Source organism: Nelumbo nucifera, chromosome 8 (genome assembly GCF_055504915.1).
Source record: "Nelumbo nucifera cultivar China Antique chromosome 8, China Antique-T2T, whole genome shotgun sequence".
Taxonomy (NCBI): Eukaryota; Viridiplantae; Streptophyta; class Magnoliopsida; order Proteales; family Nelumbonaceae; genus Nelumbo; species Nelumbo nucifera.
The window spans coordinates 21569711-21587087 of record NC_142656.1 but is presented as its reverse complement, the minus strand read 5'-3'; the positions used below and the strand labels follow the sequence as shown (position 1 = coordinate 21587087).

General features: G+C 32.4%; 1 protein-coding gene across 2 annotated transcripts; it reads right to left on the bottom strand.

Annotated features, from left to right (window-relative positions):
• Nucleotides 1–10130: 10130 nt before the first annotated feature.
• Nucleotides 10131–16797, bottom strand: LOC104610733 (protein POLAR LOCALIZATION DURING ASYMMETRIC DIVISION AND REDISTRIBUTION-like). 2 transcript variants are annotated; one of them, XM_010277490.3, is made up of 3 exons: nucleotides 16225–16797; nucleotides 11664–12112; nucleotides 10131–10735 (listed from the first exon to the last, which is right to left on the bottom strand). In XM_010277490.3, the coding sequence occupies exons 1-3, from the start codon at nucleotides 16586–16588 to the stop codon at nucleotides 10442–10444; spliced, it is 1107 nt and encodes a 368-aa protein (XP_010275792.1). In that variant the 5' UTR covers nucleotides 16589–16797; the 3' UTR covers nucleotides 10131–10441. The 2 variants fall into 2 exon arrangements, with proteins under 2 accessions (XP_010275792.1, XP_010275794.1); XM_010277492.3 differs by having other exon boundaries at nucleotides 10131–10732; nucleotides 16225–16796.
• Between the last annotated feature and the right edge of the window lie 580 nt (nucleotides 16798–17377).

The window sequence follows — 17377 nt, the reverse complement described above, 5'->3', positions numbered from 1 at the left end:
AAACCAAAATTTAAAAATCAAACTAGTAAAATAAAAACAAATCAAAACCGAAATTTTTAGTTTAATTTTCAGTTATTTTTGTTAAAATCGAATTTTAATAATATATATTCTATTATATATATTATAACATATAATATATATTATATATTATGAAATCAAATTTTAGTATATTATATATTAATTTATACATATATACTATATATTATATGTTACATATTATATATTATATATTACATATAATAATAAAAACTTTGATTAATTCGATTAATTAAATTTCTAATTCTAAAAACCATAACCAAAAACCAAATTAACCGAACCAATTTAACCAAAAACTGAAAAAAACTAAAACCAAAATTTTTTGTTCGATTTTTCGATTTTAACTGAATAATGCTCACCCCTAAGATAGTCCATGAGAAGAGACAGTTGAATAATAAGTGGTTGCATTGTTTCCATCCTCCGAAGCTTTTATTTGGAGTGTTAGAAGTAGATGGGTGCTTTGAAAAACCTGGATTGTTCCACTGAAAGTGAAAAATCTAGAGTCCCAATTCTAGAGGAGTCCCCTTCTACCTTTATAAATAGGGAAAGGGTCCTAGCTCTTACACACAAATTTGCACAAGCAAGAGAGGCCTCACTAAGTGTAGGAGAGCAATGGAGAGCATGGTTTTAAAAAACGATCCGAAAACGGAATCGTTCTAGCAATAAAAATAAAAAATGGCCAAAACTGTTGAACGGGTCAATAGTTTGACCGCTCGGGTCAACAAGTCATTGACTGATTCAATAGTTTATGGCTAGGGACCAGGTTTAGGGTAAAATGGAATTGGTTGCCTGAACGGTTCCTGGGCTGAATGATCCGATCATCCGAGTCAACGGTGGTTCAAAAACCATGATGAAGAGAGTTGAAAAGCCCACAAGATCAGCATTCTAGCTTTCATGAATTGGATTAGCAGTGGAACCCGTTTGGCACGTTTTTCTGCATGATCTGCCAGTTATTTATAAACCCAGCAGACAGCGTTTTGGTCTTTTCCCATTTGGTTTATGGCCCCAATCTCCATCTCCTTCATTTAGTTATTTTGTATTTTCTACGTGAAAAACAAAGGCTTTGCTTCAATTTTAAGCATTTACATTTGATTTCCAAAATCCTGTATTAAGCACTTTTTGAATGTGAAAACAAGTAGAAGAGTATGTTAAATGTGTTTTGATTCAGTTTTAAATGTAAAAACTCAAGTTTTAAAACAAATTTTTACTTCAATTTTAAGCATTTACATTTGATTTCCAAAATCCTGTATTAAGCACTTTTTGAATGTGAAAACAAGTAGAAGAGTATGTTAAATGTGTTTTGATTCAGTTTTAAACGTAAAAACTCAAGTTTTAGAACAAATTTTTGGGTTGATCAGACCTGTTTGATAAAAATTGCTAACATTTGTTGTCGGGGTGGTTGGGGACGCTGGAATAGGGGGCTACTAAATTCTCTTTTCAGTTTTCATCTAAGGTCGTTCGCTTTTTAGTAAGTTATTTTATCTAGTGATGTTATTTGAGTAAGCTTTTTATGGGAAATACTTATCCGGGTAAGTATTTATTTATATTCTTTTATTTTTTATTAAATAAGATAATGACCATTTTAACCATAAAAATTCATTATCAAAAGGGGCATTTTTGTCCCATTCAAGTGTTGGCAACTTTTCAATTAGGTGAAAAATTTACTCACTTAAGAGAGATACCCAAGAAAATAAACTTTTCCTAATTCCCATATTATTCTGAAAAAAGAACATTAGATTATTGGTCAATGGGAACAAAAATCCTATTGGCCACATTCCCCATTCTCAAAATCCAAAAAAATAATGCCCACCAAACCTCACCTAAAAAGACAATGCTTTTGTTGCTGTCAAATATGAGACTGAGGGCAACAAGGGAATTTCACTGATGTCCGAGGTCGATGGATCCGACCTGTCTACAAGAGAGAAGTACACATCAAAGGCCCTAGGTGTTATCCCAGGGGCGAAGACTCCGACAGTCAAATTAGCCAAGTGCTTAAGAGGGATCAGATCGTGCTATAGACGAGGGCTCATAGCTTAATTCTTAATAGTCAATAATGATTCTCTTGAAATTCTGAATGTGAGTGAGTGTCTTTACCTTGAGATGAGTATCTCCTTTTATAAATGACCTTGCCTTGGGAATGGTTGGAAGCAGTTGGTGATGTGCAATCAAAATTTGATCTAACCAATGCCACATGACATTGATCCAAGGCCCGCCAAGTATCCCTACATCAGTTTTCATTCAAATCTCAAGTGCTCTAGAGCCTAAAGGTGCAGTAGGTGCTCCTTGAGCGCTCTGAGTACGATCCAACCAAGTCACCGAGTTAACTCGATGAGTTTAGCCGAATTAACCCACCAATTCGAGCAAGTGGACCTAGCGAATTGAGACAACTCGAGGTGATTTGACCTACCTTATTCGATATGATAGTTCAAACCATTGATCTGGACCATAACTAATTTCATGTCCAGATCCAAGGCCCTCCAGAGATCAGATTCCAATAAAATCTGGTACATTGGGGTTCTTTTGGCCTTTTGAATCCACCCATGTGTTTTCCATGCCCTAATTCACACTAAAACCTAGCGGTTCAATCTTGATTTAGTAAAACCCAAATCTTTGACTAGCTTGTTCAAGGGTTTCCCTCCATAGTTTTCTAAGGTTTATTCTATCCTCTCTAATAGAATTTCATGGATTTATGAATTGGTTCACTAATTTTACTTGTCTTTGACGATGTTTTTAATATTTATTTACAATTCCATTGCATATTATTGTGATATTCTTTGATGTATGCCCATGATATGTGATTCCATTATGTAATGATCTGATGCATCACTGTTTTGTCTCAATTTATTATAAATTTCATGTATGTATATGTCATTTTACAGGGAATTGAATCATCTTGGACAATCCCTAATACTAGAACCATTTTAGTTGAATTGAGTGTTTAGTCACCAAAGTGGCACATTCATGAAATTCTTGTGGTTCTAAGTGTAAACAAACAGTCTGATTGAGCTTGTTCAATCAAATGAAGATGATTAATGTAAACAATCTGATTGAGAATGAAGTATCTTATGCCCAAGGTGTAGATATTTTGAAAATCAGGTTGTCTACAGGTCCAAAAGGTGATAATTCTTTCACCAGTGAGAGACTAACATGGTGATAATCTTAGCCCTATTACATGGACAATTGATTACATTCACAATTGATGGTTTTTATATATGTTCTTTGATTTTGTAAAGCTTAATGGATATACCCATCAGTTGAACTATTTCTTTTGTGATTTTTTTTTTTGCATGTATGTGAGTAATGTTTATTGCTTAGTGAAAATACTAGAAGTTTTATCAAATAAAGTGAGGACCCTAATTGAATTTAAATTCTTGTATTAGAAAGATGAAATCATATTTGACTTAGGTGTTGCTAGTTCCAACTTAGGCCTTTAGGGCAGATGCACCTCCAAAGCCCATTGAGAACAATGGTGTAGAGGAGAACAAAACATATGAAGTATGGGAAAGGTCTGATAGACAGCCTGATGTACATTAAAAGAAATCTTTCCAAATATATCAAAGGGGCCATCTTAGGCAGACCATTGACCAAGGAATATCTTCAAACAATTGAAGAACATTGTACATCATCTACCAAATCATTGGCCAACACTCTGATGATATAATTAGTAATCATGAAGTATGTTAAACATAGTTGTGTACGAGAGCATAACATGAAGATTTCAATCATTGAAAACTAATTAAAGATAGTGGTGTTCGCAGTCTAATTTGGTTCAGTTTGAAGAAGATCTCAAACCAAACTAATAAGTTACAGCTTGAGAAATTATTAAACCAAACCAAACCATTTTAGTATAAAAAGTTAGAAACCAACCCATAATAGTACGATTTGATCCGGTTTCTAATTTGATTTGGGTCATTCTATTGGGCTTAATCCAATTACAAAGTCCATATAACATGCATACTTGCATAAATAGCAAATATAATTCAAATATCAAATTGAAATGTTAACAAGTGTCATTTATTGCTATTATATAAGCTGCATTCACATTTTCTCAAGCATAAACAACTCTTTGGTAATAATTCAGTTTAATACAGTTTATTGGTTTGGTTTGGTTTCTAAAATCTAAAATACCAAACCAAATAAAAAAATATATTATGGTTTAAGAAATTCTTAGACCAAAGCAAATCATTTTAAGGCCAAACCGCCAATTACAGTTTGGTTCGAAGCAGTTTTGTGGTCTAGACCATATCATGAACACCCCTAATTAAAGACCTTGGACATGAAAGTCCCATGGTTTTAAAGAAAACATAGTCGATACTTAAAATTGACATGAAGCTTGTCTCTAGCATCTATATATTAAAACAAGCGTTCAAGAAATTTTCTCCTTTTTTGTTTTTTTTATTCCATCTCATTTTTTAAACAACCAATGAGATTCACTTTCGCAATAATCTAAATAATCTCTTCTCCTAAAATTTAACCTAAACTACCTCCCCCACTTTCTCCAAAATTATATCTAATTCCTATTTATCTTCTAAATTAGCTCTAATTCCTATTTATCTCCACAATTATCTCTAATTTAGTAGAGAGTTTCTCTCCTAATTTATCTCTAATTCCTATTTATCCTCTCCCCTACTTTTTATCTATATCTATCTAAAGAAACTTTGGATTACAAAATTTAAGAATTATTTAAATATTCTAACAAAATTATATAATAACTTTAAAATATTTATCAAAAACACAAAAAATAATTTTATATTTTTACAAAATATATCATGATATTATGTACTAACAATTTAAATAATGTTTTTCCAGATTATCAATTTTAATGCTTTTCAAATATTTAATAATATGTAAAAGCTTTAAATAAATAAAATTCAAATAACAAAAAATTAAATATTTTATAGATTATTTAAATATTTACCATAACTATATTTAAAATAACAAAACTATCTAATAAATAATTTTATATTTATACAAAATATATCACAAAATTATGTACTAACATTTTAAATTATGTTTTTCCAGATCATCAATTTAAATGTTTTTCAAACATTTAATAATATGTAATAGCTTTAAATAAATAAAATTCGGATAACAAAAATTTTTAAATAATTTATAGATTATTTAAAAATTTAAATAACTATATATTTATCATAACTAGATTTTAAATAGTTAAAATAACAAAATTACGTAATAAATTTTAAAAATTTATTTAAAGAAGAAAAATAATTATAAAATAATATTGAAATTAGTAATAACTTAATATATTATAAAATTAATAATGAAATTATGTAATAATAGTATAAATTATGATTTTATGGATAATTAAATTCCATAAATAACTAATATTTTAAAATTTAAATATTTACATATTATTTAAGTATTTAAATAACTGATCATTTTAAATAACAAAATATTTAACATAACTAGATTTTAAATAGTTAAAATAAAGAAATTATGCAATAAAATTAAAAAAATTCTGAAAAGTAGAAAAATGATTATAATATTATATTGAAATTAATAATAATTTAATATTTTTATATAATATTATAAATAATTAATTTCACTTATATCAAGTAATAATTTAAGAAAATAACTTTAAAAAAATAATATTTATTAATAATAATTTTAAACTCTTAACATGTATTTATTATATAATTATATATACTAAAATTAAAATTTATTGTATTTCAATAATTATTTATTATTTTTGTGATAAATGTATTTTCAATGATTATGTATAAATTTATTTTTTTTTGTTATTTAATAGAAACCTTTCAATAATTATTAAAGATTAAACTACTATTAATGAAATTTTTAAATTTAATTTATTGTACTTTTTGTATTTATTGTATTTTTTTATAACTTATTGATTAGTATTTATTAGAAACTAAACTATTATTTGAGATTATACTATTTATTGACTATTTTAATATATTTTTAGTAATTATTTTATTTTTTATTATCAATATATTTTCAATAATTGTGTATTTTTGTTATAAATTTTCAATAATTGTTGGAGATTAAACTATTGTTATTTATCAAAGATGAGACTATTAATTTAGCTAAAATTATGAGTGTTCATGAGTTGGTTTGGTTCGGTCATAGGTTATTTGGCCAACGAAATTGACTTGGCCAGGTTGGGGAGTTGGTAAGCTGAAACCAACTGACCTGAAAACCAACCCACCTTATAATTTTCATATTTACTAAAACCCACCTTATAAGTTTCATATTATTAAAACATCCCATATATTTTACAACTTATTTACTTAGTCAACCTTTCATTAACAAGTGTTTGTTTTGCCATTAGGCCCATGATCTTTTATTCCAAAAATACCCTTAACACTTTTTTTGTACAAAAAACAAAATTAACCAAATATAGCCAATACAATGGTTGCCCATGTCTTATAAAGGGAAAAATGGTATTTTTTATTTTTATTTTCTTTTGATTAAATTTATTTAAATGAACATTAGGGTCAACACTATCATTTTCCATTGTCATCTAATGGAAGATTGATTAAATCCATTGCAAATTATAAGTGGTGCTTTAGTAAAATTTTAAATATATGGTAGATTTTAGTAAATCCATGAAACTATAAGGGGTATTTTAGTAAATGACCTATTTCTATCATTTAGCTTTTGCTTAATAAATCCCGTGCACGTACGGGTCCCCACTAGTGTAGAATATATAAATAACTAAAGGAGGGAGATGTGGACTTACCATACATCGCTAATCCAAATCACGTACACTTGAATGTTGGTCTTGAGGAATGGTTTTTAACTCTCTCCACTGCTCTCTTTTACTAAGTGATGGGCTCTCTTGTTTATGCAAACTTATGTGTGAGATTTGGGACCCTTTCCCTATTTATAGAACTAAAAGAGCCTTCCCAATTCCCATCAAGAACTCCTCTTCTCTATGAGGCCCTAGAAATTATTTATCTGGGTAAATGCATTTACCAGGGTAAGTGTTTCCTAGGAAATACTTACCCGGGTAAGTGCATTTACCCATATTCTTTTATTTCCTGGATAAATAAGACAATTGTCCCGTCCAAATGTTGGCAACTTCCTTTCGTGTGGGAAAGTTACTTATCCACTTAGGAGATGGATATCTCAGGAAAAATAAACTTTCCATGAACCCCATATATGTCTAAAAAAAGAATATAGATATCCTAATCAATGGAAACCAAAATCCAAAAAAGAACAAACCCTAAAATTGGGGCTCAAAATTTCTCACTAAGTAACTTTGAATGGAACAATCCATGTTTTTCAAACACCCATTTAGACCAACTTCTAAACATTCTCCCACTTTGGTCTAAACAACCATTCTAAACTGAAAAGTAATCTCTTAGATTATCAACCTTAGAAAGATTGTTGAATGTACACTCTAATTTGGAAAAACAACCACTCGTTGCATGAAAAACATTATAACCAATGGAGTTTCGAAATGCATTAACAAACATTATTACATGGTTATAATGTTCACGCACCCAACTCTAGGGTCCAAGTTCCATGACATAGCCAAATTTCAAACAAATTAGCCATGCCATGCACGGGCCCAAATTGTGTCATAATAGGATACAACCAAAAATAATTTCCATACAGACGTTCACTAACATGGAAAAGAATAAATACGGATAACTATATCTTATCACAATTACAAATGTCAAAATTGAGCCATATACAAACTTCCATTATCCAAAAAAATCCTATGACAGCCCTTAGTCATAGGATCAACAATCATCTGCTGTGTTCTTATGTGCTCAATGGGCACTAGTTGATTTCGTATCTTCTCTATCACAATAAGATACTTTATGTCTATATATGCTTTGAGCTCTGTATACTTTGTTCTTTGGGCTCCATTTGGAAAGACTACAAATATAAATATGTAGAGCGCGAAACCTTATATTTTGTTTTATTTTGTATAGATTTGTATGTATTTGTATTTGTACTCTTTCCAAACTGAGCCTTGAAAACAAAACTATAGTATAATTGTCACATAAAAAACACTAGCCTAGAGATTGAATCCATCACTTTTAATCCTAAGATGAAATTCTAAAACCATAAAGTATGATTTATAGCTTCGCTACAAATTCTGTTGCAATCATGGACGTGGTTGTGAGCATTTGCTTAACACTTTTTCATGGTGTGGCTTTGTCAACCATCATGAGAATATAACTTGAAGTAGGTTTTAGGGGTGCAAATGGATTGGATCATGATCTAATTCGATCTGGAGTACGATTCTGAATTATCAGATTTGGATATCCCTATTTTGGATCTTCAAATCAGATTAGATCATATAAGTGGATCCCATTACACATCAAATCACCCCTTATCCGATCCAGAAGTATATATATATATATATATATATATATACATATATATATATATCATTTTTGCAATTTTTTATATTATTTATTTTTTAGAAACAACATGTATATATATGATAAAATTAGTTGAAAAATGCTTGTATCTTTTTATTTTTCTTTATTTAAACTATTATATTTTCTCTTCCTTTTAATAATTTATTAACTTTTAAAAATGAAATCAGATCGGTTCATATTTGGATATCCGACATCCTGATAGGATTTGAATTTGAATTAATATTTATGAGATCTGATTGGAACAAATCTACAGTGTATTAGATCGGAGTCGAATCAGGGTATATTTGAATCTGATCCGATCAGCTTGCATCCCCATTCATCTTCTTGGCCACATGAAAATTCTAGATAATTTTTAGAATTCTAAAAAGCATTATTATTATTATTATTATTATTATTATTATTATTATTATTATTATTATTTAATGAGTTGAATCGGACACAAGCAAAATTATTTGACAGAAGGAAATGAATGTTTTATAGGCCTTTTTGCAGTCCACTCCACCTCAGAATTCATAAATTAATTCTCGTATTTATCGCCAGCCCCGCTGTAACTCCCTTAACACTGTAAAAAGGCCTATTTAACATTGACAAGGATTTTGCGCATTAGAGATGGAAAATTAGAAATCTCCATCAGGTTGGTGCCACCCGTGGAAAGGCATATCAAATACGGTGCTTGGGAGCGAGGCGTTTCACAAGAGATTCAATTCTGCTGCTGTGGATTTAGTGCCACATCAGAAATAATGAAATCAGTAAAAAAAAAGCTGCATTTTGATAGCTTGTTTTTTTTTTTTTTTTTGAAAAAAAAGAAAACACTTTTGTAATGATTAGCTTAAGAGTTCAGGAAAGAAGGGATTTCTTGAAACATAGAATTGAAGTTTCTTGAATCGCCTTCGTAATCTTGAATAGCCAAGGTGATGTAACATATTGAAATTTTAAAAAGCTGATTCTTAAATGTCATATAATTATTATTATAAATTTATAATAATACAGTGGATTATTTGCGTTTCTCAAGACATTCCCAATTTTGCAAGAAACGGATCGCTTGTGCAACGCCTCGGATCTGTAAGAAAATGGAATGGTGCATATCAAAGTGTGGAGCAATTGGTTGATGGATACCACACAAAGCCCAAGCCCAAAATATCTACGCAGCGTAAAGAACTGACTTAACGAAACAATTATTAGCCCTCTGATCATTTGACCTTTTAAGCGTGACTGTCACGTGAATGCATACAGTCACCACTCATGACTCACCAATTAAACTTGAGTGCCGCATCATAAAACCTAGTGGATGTGACTCATCAAGGCCGGCTTGCCATAACTCAATCTACTATTCTGGTTCTGGTCCGAGATGTTTGGGTTCATTGATGTAAATAACCCACACAACAATATTGAAGTTAATCATGGCTCCGGTGTCAACAGTATTGCAAAATCTGATTTTGAATTCGAATTTGACATTATCGAATCAGAATCAAATCAGGTCATATCTGAATTCTTATATATAATATATATAACCGATTATTTAATTCTTAAACATATAAATTGTTTACATTATTTATATAATAATTAAATTAGATAAATAATTTATATATTTATATATTTTATACAAATAAAATATTTATTTTATATATTTTATCAATTACTTAAAACAATTAATTGGTCACATTCAAGTCAAATCAAATATTCAAATATTTAACCGAATTCAAATTCAAATATTAATTTTTGATGGAATGACTACATTCTTTTCACAGTTGGAATTACTGAAAGAGTGCAGCAAAGTATACAAGGATAACTATAAAACCGCAAATTCATCACTAGATAAGTGCATTAACACCCTATACAACAAAATCAATCCTATTTCTCCCCATTGTTTTTCATCTTCTCATCTTCTTGTCTTCCTCCGTATATACTCCACAAATTGTTTCACCCAATAGAAAAGAAGCATAACAAAGAAAAAAAGAACAAAAGATTTACAGATATGTGCTACATCAAGACTTTCTTGATGAAATGGCTTCTTGAAACCATGGCACTTAACTTGACAAGCGTGTGGCTTCAGGAACATGCTGAGAGATGAGCCGTGCAGTGTCCTTCCACCATGAAACCTCCATTTCTTTCTCATGGAGTTTGCTCATTGCACACTCCAAAGCAAATTCAAGCTCTGCAATCCGTTCTTGCTGTCTTTCTTCCAGTAGCTCATGCAACCTTCTCTCTAGCTTTCTAGGAGAAACTCCGTAGTAATCCTCACTATCTGCCTCTTGTAGGTTGTCCGCTTCTACAGTACTTGTACTTTGGCTTCCAGAGGGAATAGTATCATCATCCACCTGCTATTTTCAGCATTCAAGTGTTTGAGAAATGGAAAATAATGGCATCATAAATGGAAGACAAATAGAGAATATGTTCCTGTAGATTTCGTATGGAAACTTCTGTTTAGAATGATCTGTTGTCCATAGAACAAGAAGTTTCCTTGAGTTTCCATGACACTCTTTTATTGACTCTCAATTTTTTTGCAGCAACTAGCTGCACATAGACCACTTCTTAATATAGGGAAACAAACTTTGTAGCATAAACCAAGTGCAGATTTTTTCATCCCTTGATCTTTCTCCAACTCAGAAGATTCTTCAATAGGTGGCATCATCTTTCCTCAATATTCAAACAGATGAAGCCTGTTAAGGGAGAAGGTTTCCTATTTGAGAGATGATGAAAGAAGGAAAACATAACACTATTTTTCCTTAAGAAGGAACTAACAAGAGAAACTTGACTATGAATCATGAAATATATGGTAACTACTGTCTACATGGGACCATTCGAAAAGGTAAAGACCCTTCACTGGATCCACAATTTGATGATCCATGAACTGCAACCTAGTAAATCATTAAAAATACAAGAAGTCACAATAAACCTCCCCCCCCCCCATTAAATCCCTTCTTTCCTCTTAAATCTCTCTTGACCCCTTTTGACTCTCTTAACAAAACAGGGGTATAAATTAGATGGGGGTCAGGTTAAGGACCAATCCAAGATTAACCCTGTCTTGGACCCAAACTGATTTCAGAACCCAAAATTGCCAACCCAATCCAAACCAAATTTCTATTCAACCCCATGCATTGCATGGGTCTAATTGCTACTTGCTAGTAAACAACGTATACAAAGCGGATCTAGTACAGAAGAAATAGCAGTCCACATAAAGAAAGGACATGCAATGAACTACAACAAAAGGAAAAGAAAAATGGGGTTGATTCTATCCGTGCAACATACCTCTCTCAATTGCTCTTCTAGATGCCCATCACCAGTATCCAAATTGATCTGCATTTGTTCCAATTTGGATTGAATCTCTTCCTCCAGAAGATCCATTCCCACTACACCTTCTCTTGTAGGTGTATCACCTTTTGAAAACTCAACACATTCTGGGATAATTTCTGAATCTACCATATGCTGAAATGATGCACAATTTTGAACAGAAAGATGGTAATCTGTCTTTCCACCACCATGTGACTCTTCGGTGAAACAAGGGAGGTTATCATGTGGATCAGAATTCTTAGATATTACATCTCCCCTACATAGTCCATCTTTAGCTTCTTTAAGAAGAATTTCCATTTGTGCTTGCAGCTCCATCATCTTACGGTATTCATTTTTTGTTGCAGCAACGAGAAACGCCAGACCAACTCCCAGACCTAGGTTGAAGGAGAGATCCTTCATATGCTTTCCTGGAAGGGAAAGGAAAAATAATATTTGGTTGAGAGATCCTTCATATGCTTTCCTGGAAGGGAAAGGAAAAATAATATTTGGTTGAGATAAAAAAAAAAAGATAAGATATGAATACCAAAATAAAGAAACTCATAGAAATGAAAAAAAAGGGATCCAATGAGGCTACTGGAATAAAATACTAGATTCAATTATGTATTATTTATAAATCAGGACTTCTTTTCTTTTCTATCCTATCCTTCATGGATGCCTGATGTACAGGACTTTATTGACTTCTCTGTGGTTTAATAGATCCTTTTTATCTATAAAAAAACACTGTGTTATTTAGGATAATGATCCCTAAACTTACAACTTCATATTGCAGAAAAATGTTTTTTATTGGTATATTGTAGAAAAATTATCTATACAAGAAATAGGTATTTACAGCACATTTCAATATCTTAGAACCAGAAGAAGCAAATAGCAGGTCATATAAAGTATGAAAACAATAGCAATATATTTTCAGCTTTTCTCAGATATCCATATACACTAATTAACTTTGACAGACTAAACGGCATTCTGGTAGCAAAGAAGAAATGTGTGCCTTGTATATGGTAGTTTCTAGGCAGTGCATGAGTATCGTAACACTGATAACTGATTATGTATTTTTCATGTGAAACACTTAATAATTATAATTTATAAGGACCATTCTTACCTTAAGAAACAAAATTACATAAAAGGAACAATTTCACATCGTTGCTTCTAACAGGATGGGTCAGTTAACCAGCTGGTGTGGGTCCTTAGATTCTACAGTAACTTGAATGATTGGGAGGTGGAGATGCTCTATGCCTTATTCGGTAGACTGAATGCTTTCAGTCTTCATCCCAACCCCAAGGACTCTAGGGTGTAGGTGTGGAAGAGTTATATCTTCTTCTCTAACAGGTCTTGCATTAAGGAATTGCTTGGCTCATTTCAGAAGATCTCTTGGTCTTGGATTTGGAGTGTCCAAGTCCCTATCAAGATCATTTTCTTCATGTGGTCTGCCAGGAAGGAGATGATCCAAAGTTCCAAACCATTGATAATATATTGCAGTGAGGTATGGAGTTGGACAATGCTTGTAGCCTGTGTACATCAGCACTTGAATCTGCCCATCATTCGTTGATTCACTGTCCTGTCACCTACCAGATCTGGTGCCACTTTCTGCAGCTATTTCAGATTCGGTTGATCACTCCCCCTACTATTGCTGATTTTCTGTCTACTTGGGGTGCTTTAAAGGAAAGTGGCTGTGGAATTCTGTACCCTTTGTCATTTTCTGGGTTTTCAAGAATGAAAGAAATGGCAGGGTATTTCAAGGAAAGTCTGCACACTTGAAAGCCATTACTGAAAGACTGAATGAACAGTAATAAGATGGGGTGGTGTGTTGAAGTTTTTGTGGGAATTCAGTCTGTTTGCTTCAAACTTCAAAGATCATTGGTCTACTATCATTTTTGACCTTTTCTTCTGTGTATGACCTGTGAATACATATAGTAATACACTCTTTTGTAAATTCCTGAGGGTTTCACATCCTCCTTTATATCGATACAATATTATTTTACCATTTATCACAAAGAAGAATTTGTTTAGTTGGCATTGTAGTCTTTATCTGCATTTCATTGAAATAATTAGTCACATCATTGTCATTACATTAACATACAACAATATTGTTTGTTTATGCTCATTTATGTGGAAAAGCTCACATAGCAGCATACTCTAGATGTGAGGGGGCTGATTGTAGCCATCAAAATTACCATTGTCACAATTGGTCAAGGAGGAGGTTGTTGCCACAAGGCCCCCTAAGATGTGGCACACTGGAAAATGAAAAGGCAAACCGCTTTTCTGCGTTGCCCTCTTCTTACTGCAACAAATTTTTCTAATAAAAATATTAACATTTTCAACACCTAGTGTTATAGCCAAAATATACCTGTAGCAAACTTGTTTAAGGAAAAATGTTGAAGAATTAGACATTCAATGTGTTTCTGATTAACTTCAATGCAATGGTAGATATACACAGGTGTCAAATACCATCTTAGTTAGCTCCAAAACTCAGTCAAGAGTTTAGAACTGTTTTCTGCAAAAACAATCAGATCCAAACATCTCTTTCAGTGCATGGGCCTATCTTTCAGATGGCTCACATTCCTAATAACCCTAAATTTGTGCACTTAAAAACGTTATCAAAGTAATGACTACTCACCTACTAGTCAATTAAGGGCCGTACTGACTGCATCATCAACTAGTTAGCAAGCATTTACTAGGTTGACTAGACAACTACTGACTAGTTGACGATCTAGTCGACCAAAAAGTTATTTTTAAGCTTTATTTTTATGGATTATTTTTAAGATTTATGTGTTTGTGTTTATTTATAATTGTTTAAAATAATATTACATGTTCCTTATTTTGATATATGAATGCTAGTTGCTTTATATGGCATATGGTTGGCTAATGCATAGCTTTCAAGGTGCCAAGGTGAGGCTAGAATCTAGATGACAGGGGGAGGAGCCTTGTCACCTAGGTGATGGGTTTTTTAAATGAAAGCCCTAAATCCTAGGGTAATTTCTTAGGTTATATAGCAACTAGCAATCATCTTTCAGTAGTATTATCAATAATCTCAGCTTATTGATGAAAATAGAAAAAAAAAAAGAAATTTCAGAAAATTAAGAAGAAAAATGTGCTGATTTGATGAAGTTTTAAGTTCTTCGTTGCTGATCAATTCAGGTTTTGGAGTAGTCAAAGTTGCACTACAAACAAAGGTAATAATTTTCTATTAGTCCATGCTTCCTTTTTATGTTACTATGAACTAATGGTATATTTCATTCCTTTATTACATACTTGTAATCTAATATAAACATATATATGAATTTCCATCAATATATTAAATATATAGCTAACTCTTTTAATGGTCCATTAGTCAGTACCTGGGAACCAACTAATCATTGCATCATTTAGGGATGCCAAAATGATTATTTATCTTTTACCAAAGAAAAAGGACTAGTTATCGCTTCACCATTTGACAACACCGGCGCTCATGTCCAACATACCTACTAAAGGGGCATACTCTTTTCAGTATTTTACTCAACTTTTTCAGGCCCTTAAGGAACTGAATCCGTGTGGCAAAACCATGAAACTATTGTTTCCAATTCTCCTTTACAGTCGCAAACAAAACTTGGCATATCAATCTTAGGTAAACAAATATTAGGGTTTGAATTCGAGTTAATCAATGCTTGAATATTACAATGTTTCTTACAGTTTGGAAATAATATTCCATTGCATTGAATTCAAATTATTTGAAAACATTTTTGCTTAGATGTTGGTGTTTAATCGTGTGGAATTAACACTTCAGATTTCACATGTTTTTTATCAATGTTCAGATTTCACGCCTTTCTGTCAAGTTCCTTTCTATTTACAATTCTTCATGGGAACAGAATCAGCATGACAGCTCTTCCAGTCATTCTAATCCTGAAATTCTGGACACTTCAAATTCCACAAAATGATGGAGAAGAGCTTGGCAGCCTAGTCTCCATTCCCAAATCCAACCCATCATTAACCCAAAACAGAAGTCACTTTCTTACTAAAATATTCAAAATATATAAGTATGATATTTCCGGACTCCATCCACATATCATCAAGGAAAAAAATTCTGCAATTGATTGCAAACTTGAAACAATGAAGTTCAATTTTTATGGCTAGTTAGTTTTTTTCAGGAAGCATTAACCATTAAACCAGTTCAAGTGGGTTGAGCATACATTCTGTTTGAGCTTGAGCTAATTCAAATCACAGTGACCCGCTCTTATAAAGGGTTTCCTCAAATTAAAATTCTTGGAAACTCTCAGTAACAACAATTCCTAAATTTAAAAAACAATCATAACTAGCGTATTTTATATTCCAAGCCCATAAACAACGTTAAGATGTGCATATAACAGTAAGAATCACGATAATACCTTGTAAAGGACAATAAATAAATAAATAACCAATTCAAAGGAAAGGTGTTCATTTCTGCAACAAATTAAAGTTAAGCCAATAAACAAAGACAGCCAATTAAAGATAAATATCAAATTTAAACGAACACAAAAAACAATTTCTTTGGAGTATTGATCATCACCTAATGGAGCGACAACATTAGAAGTACCGGCAGTATCTTCTGAGACGGACGACGATGATGATTCACCTTTTGCTCCATCCTTCGAACTGCACAAAAACAGAGACCCTCCAACTTCTCTTTCAATCTTCTTTCCTTTCCTCCACCACTCATCGTCTCTCTTCTTCTCTTCAGACCTCGACGACGCAAACCTACCCTTGGACCTGCTGCTTTTCCCCTTGGACTCTCGCTTGAGTAAATAAAACCAATGTGAGACAATCCCCGTTGGCAAAGAACACGCAACATGCTCCCCCTTTCTGGTTCTTTCACCGTCGCACTCGTCGTCGGTGTCGTCGTCACCGCTGTTCAGTATGTCGATAATTCGCATCTCTTGCTCCTGCTCCCCACAAAAGCAGACTCTCAACCGACGACGAGACCACCTTTCACCTCCTCTTCAGACCGTAAGAACAGAAAATTTAAATAAAATAAAAAAAATCGCAGAGCTAATTAGCTAAAGTAGGGAAGAATTCAGACTCATTTCCCAATAAGACAGAGAATTTCGCTATCTGAAATCAATGATTCTAGAACGTTAAATTGAGTTTTAAGCAAGAATAATTAATTAAGAAGATAAACAACTTCGGATTCTGTCTGTTGAAAACCAAAGCGGCAAAGCCGTCGCTCTTTCTCGATGTAGTGATGGTGACGTACCATATTATGATGTAACAAGGAGGATTACTCTTTCAATACCGTCCGATCGCCTCGTCCAGAAGTTGATTCACTTTTAAGTTTTCCTTCTTTTGTTTTTCCACGTTCACCTGAAAAGTGGTTTTAGGTAGGAATTCAACAATAAATGCTTAAACAAGCAGATTATGGAATTAAATCAACATCAAGACTTAATTTTACGCATTTATCCTAATTATTTTAAAGAAAAAAATGACAGGATTAATACGATGACCGTAATGCCCTAACCGACGTCTGTCTTATTTATCACTAACAATAATTAGTAAGGGTTTTATGGTCATTTAGCTTCACGTTTTTCATTTAAACTTTGACTGGGTCCCGTTTCGATCAGCAAAGATTCCAGCATACGTTTTGAAGTTCCCTCCAAGAGAACTTTGCACAGTACTTCGCGGGTTATTTAGTATCATAGGACACTGCCGTGCATCCCGATGATCTC

Excerpts from the sequence above, each read along its gene's own strand:
- LOC104610733 (XM_010277490.3), bottom strand. The coding sequence starts at position 16,588 with ATGCGAATTATCGACATACTGAACAGCGGTGACGACGACACCGACGAC. Across the intron at positions 12,113-16,224 it reads TAATGTTGTCGCTCCATTAG|GAAAGCATATGAAGGATCTC; the intron begins GTGATGATCAAT and ends TTTCCCTTCCAG. Across the intron at positions 10,736-11,663 it reads TAGAAGAGCAATTGAGAGAG|CAGGTGGATGATGATACTAT; the intron begins GTATGTTGCACG and ends TGCTGAAAATAG.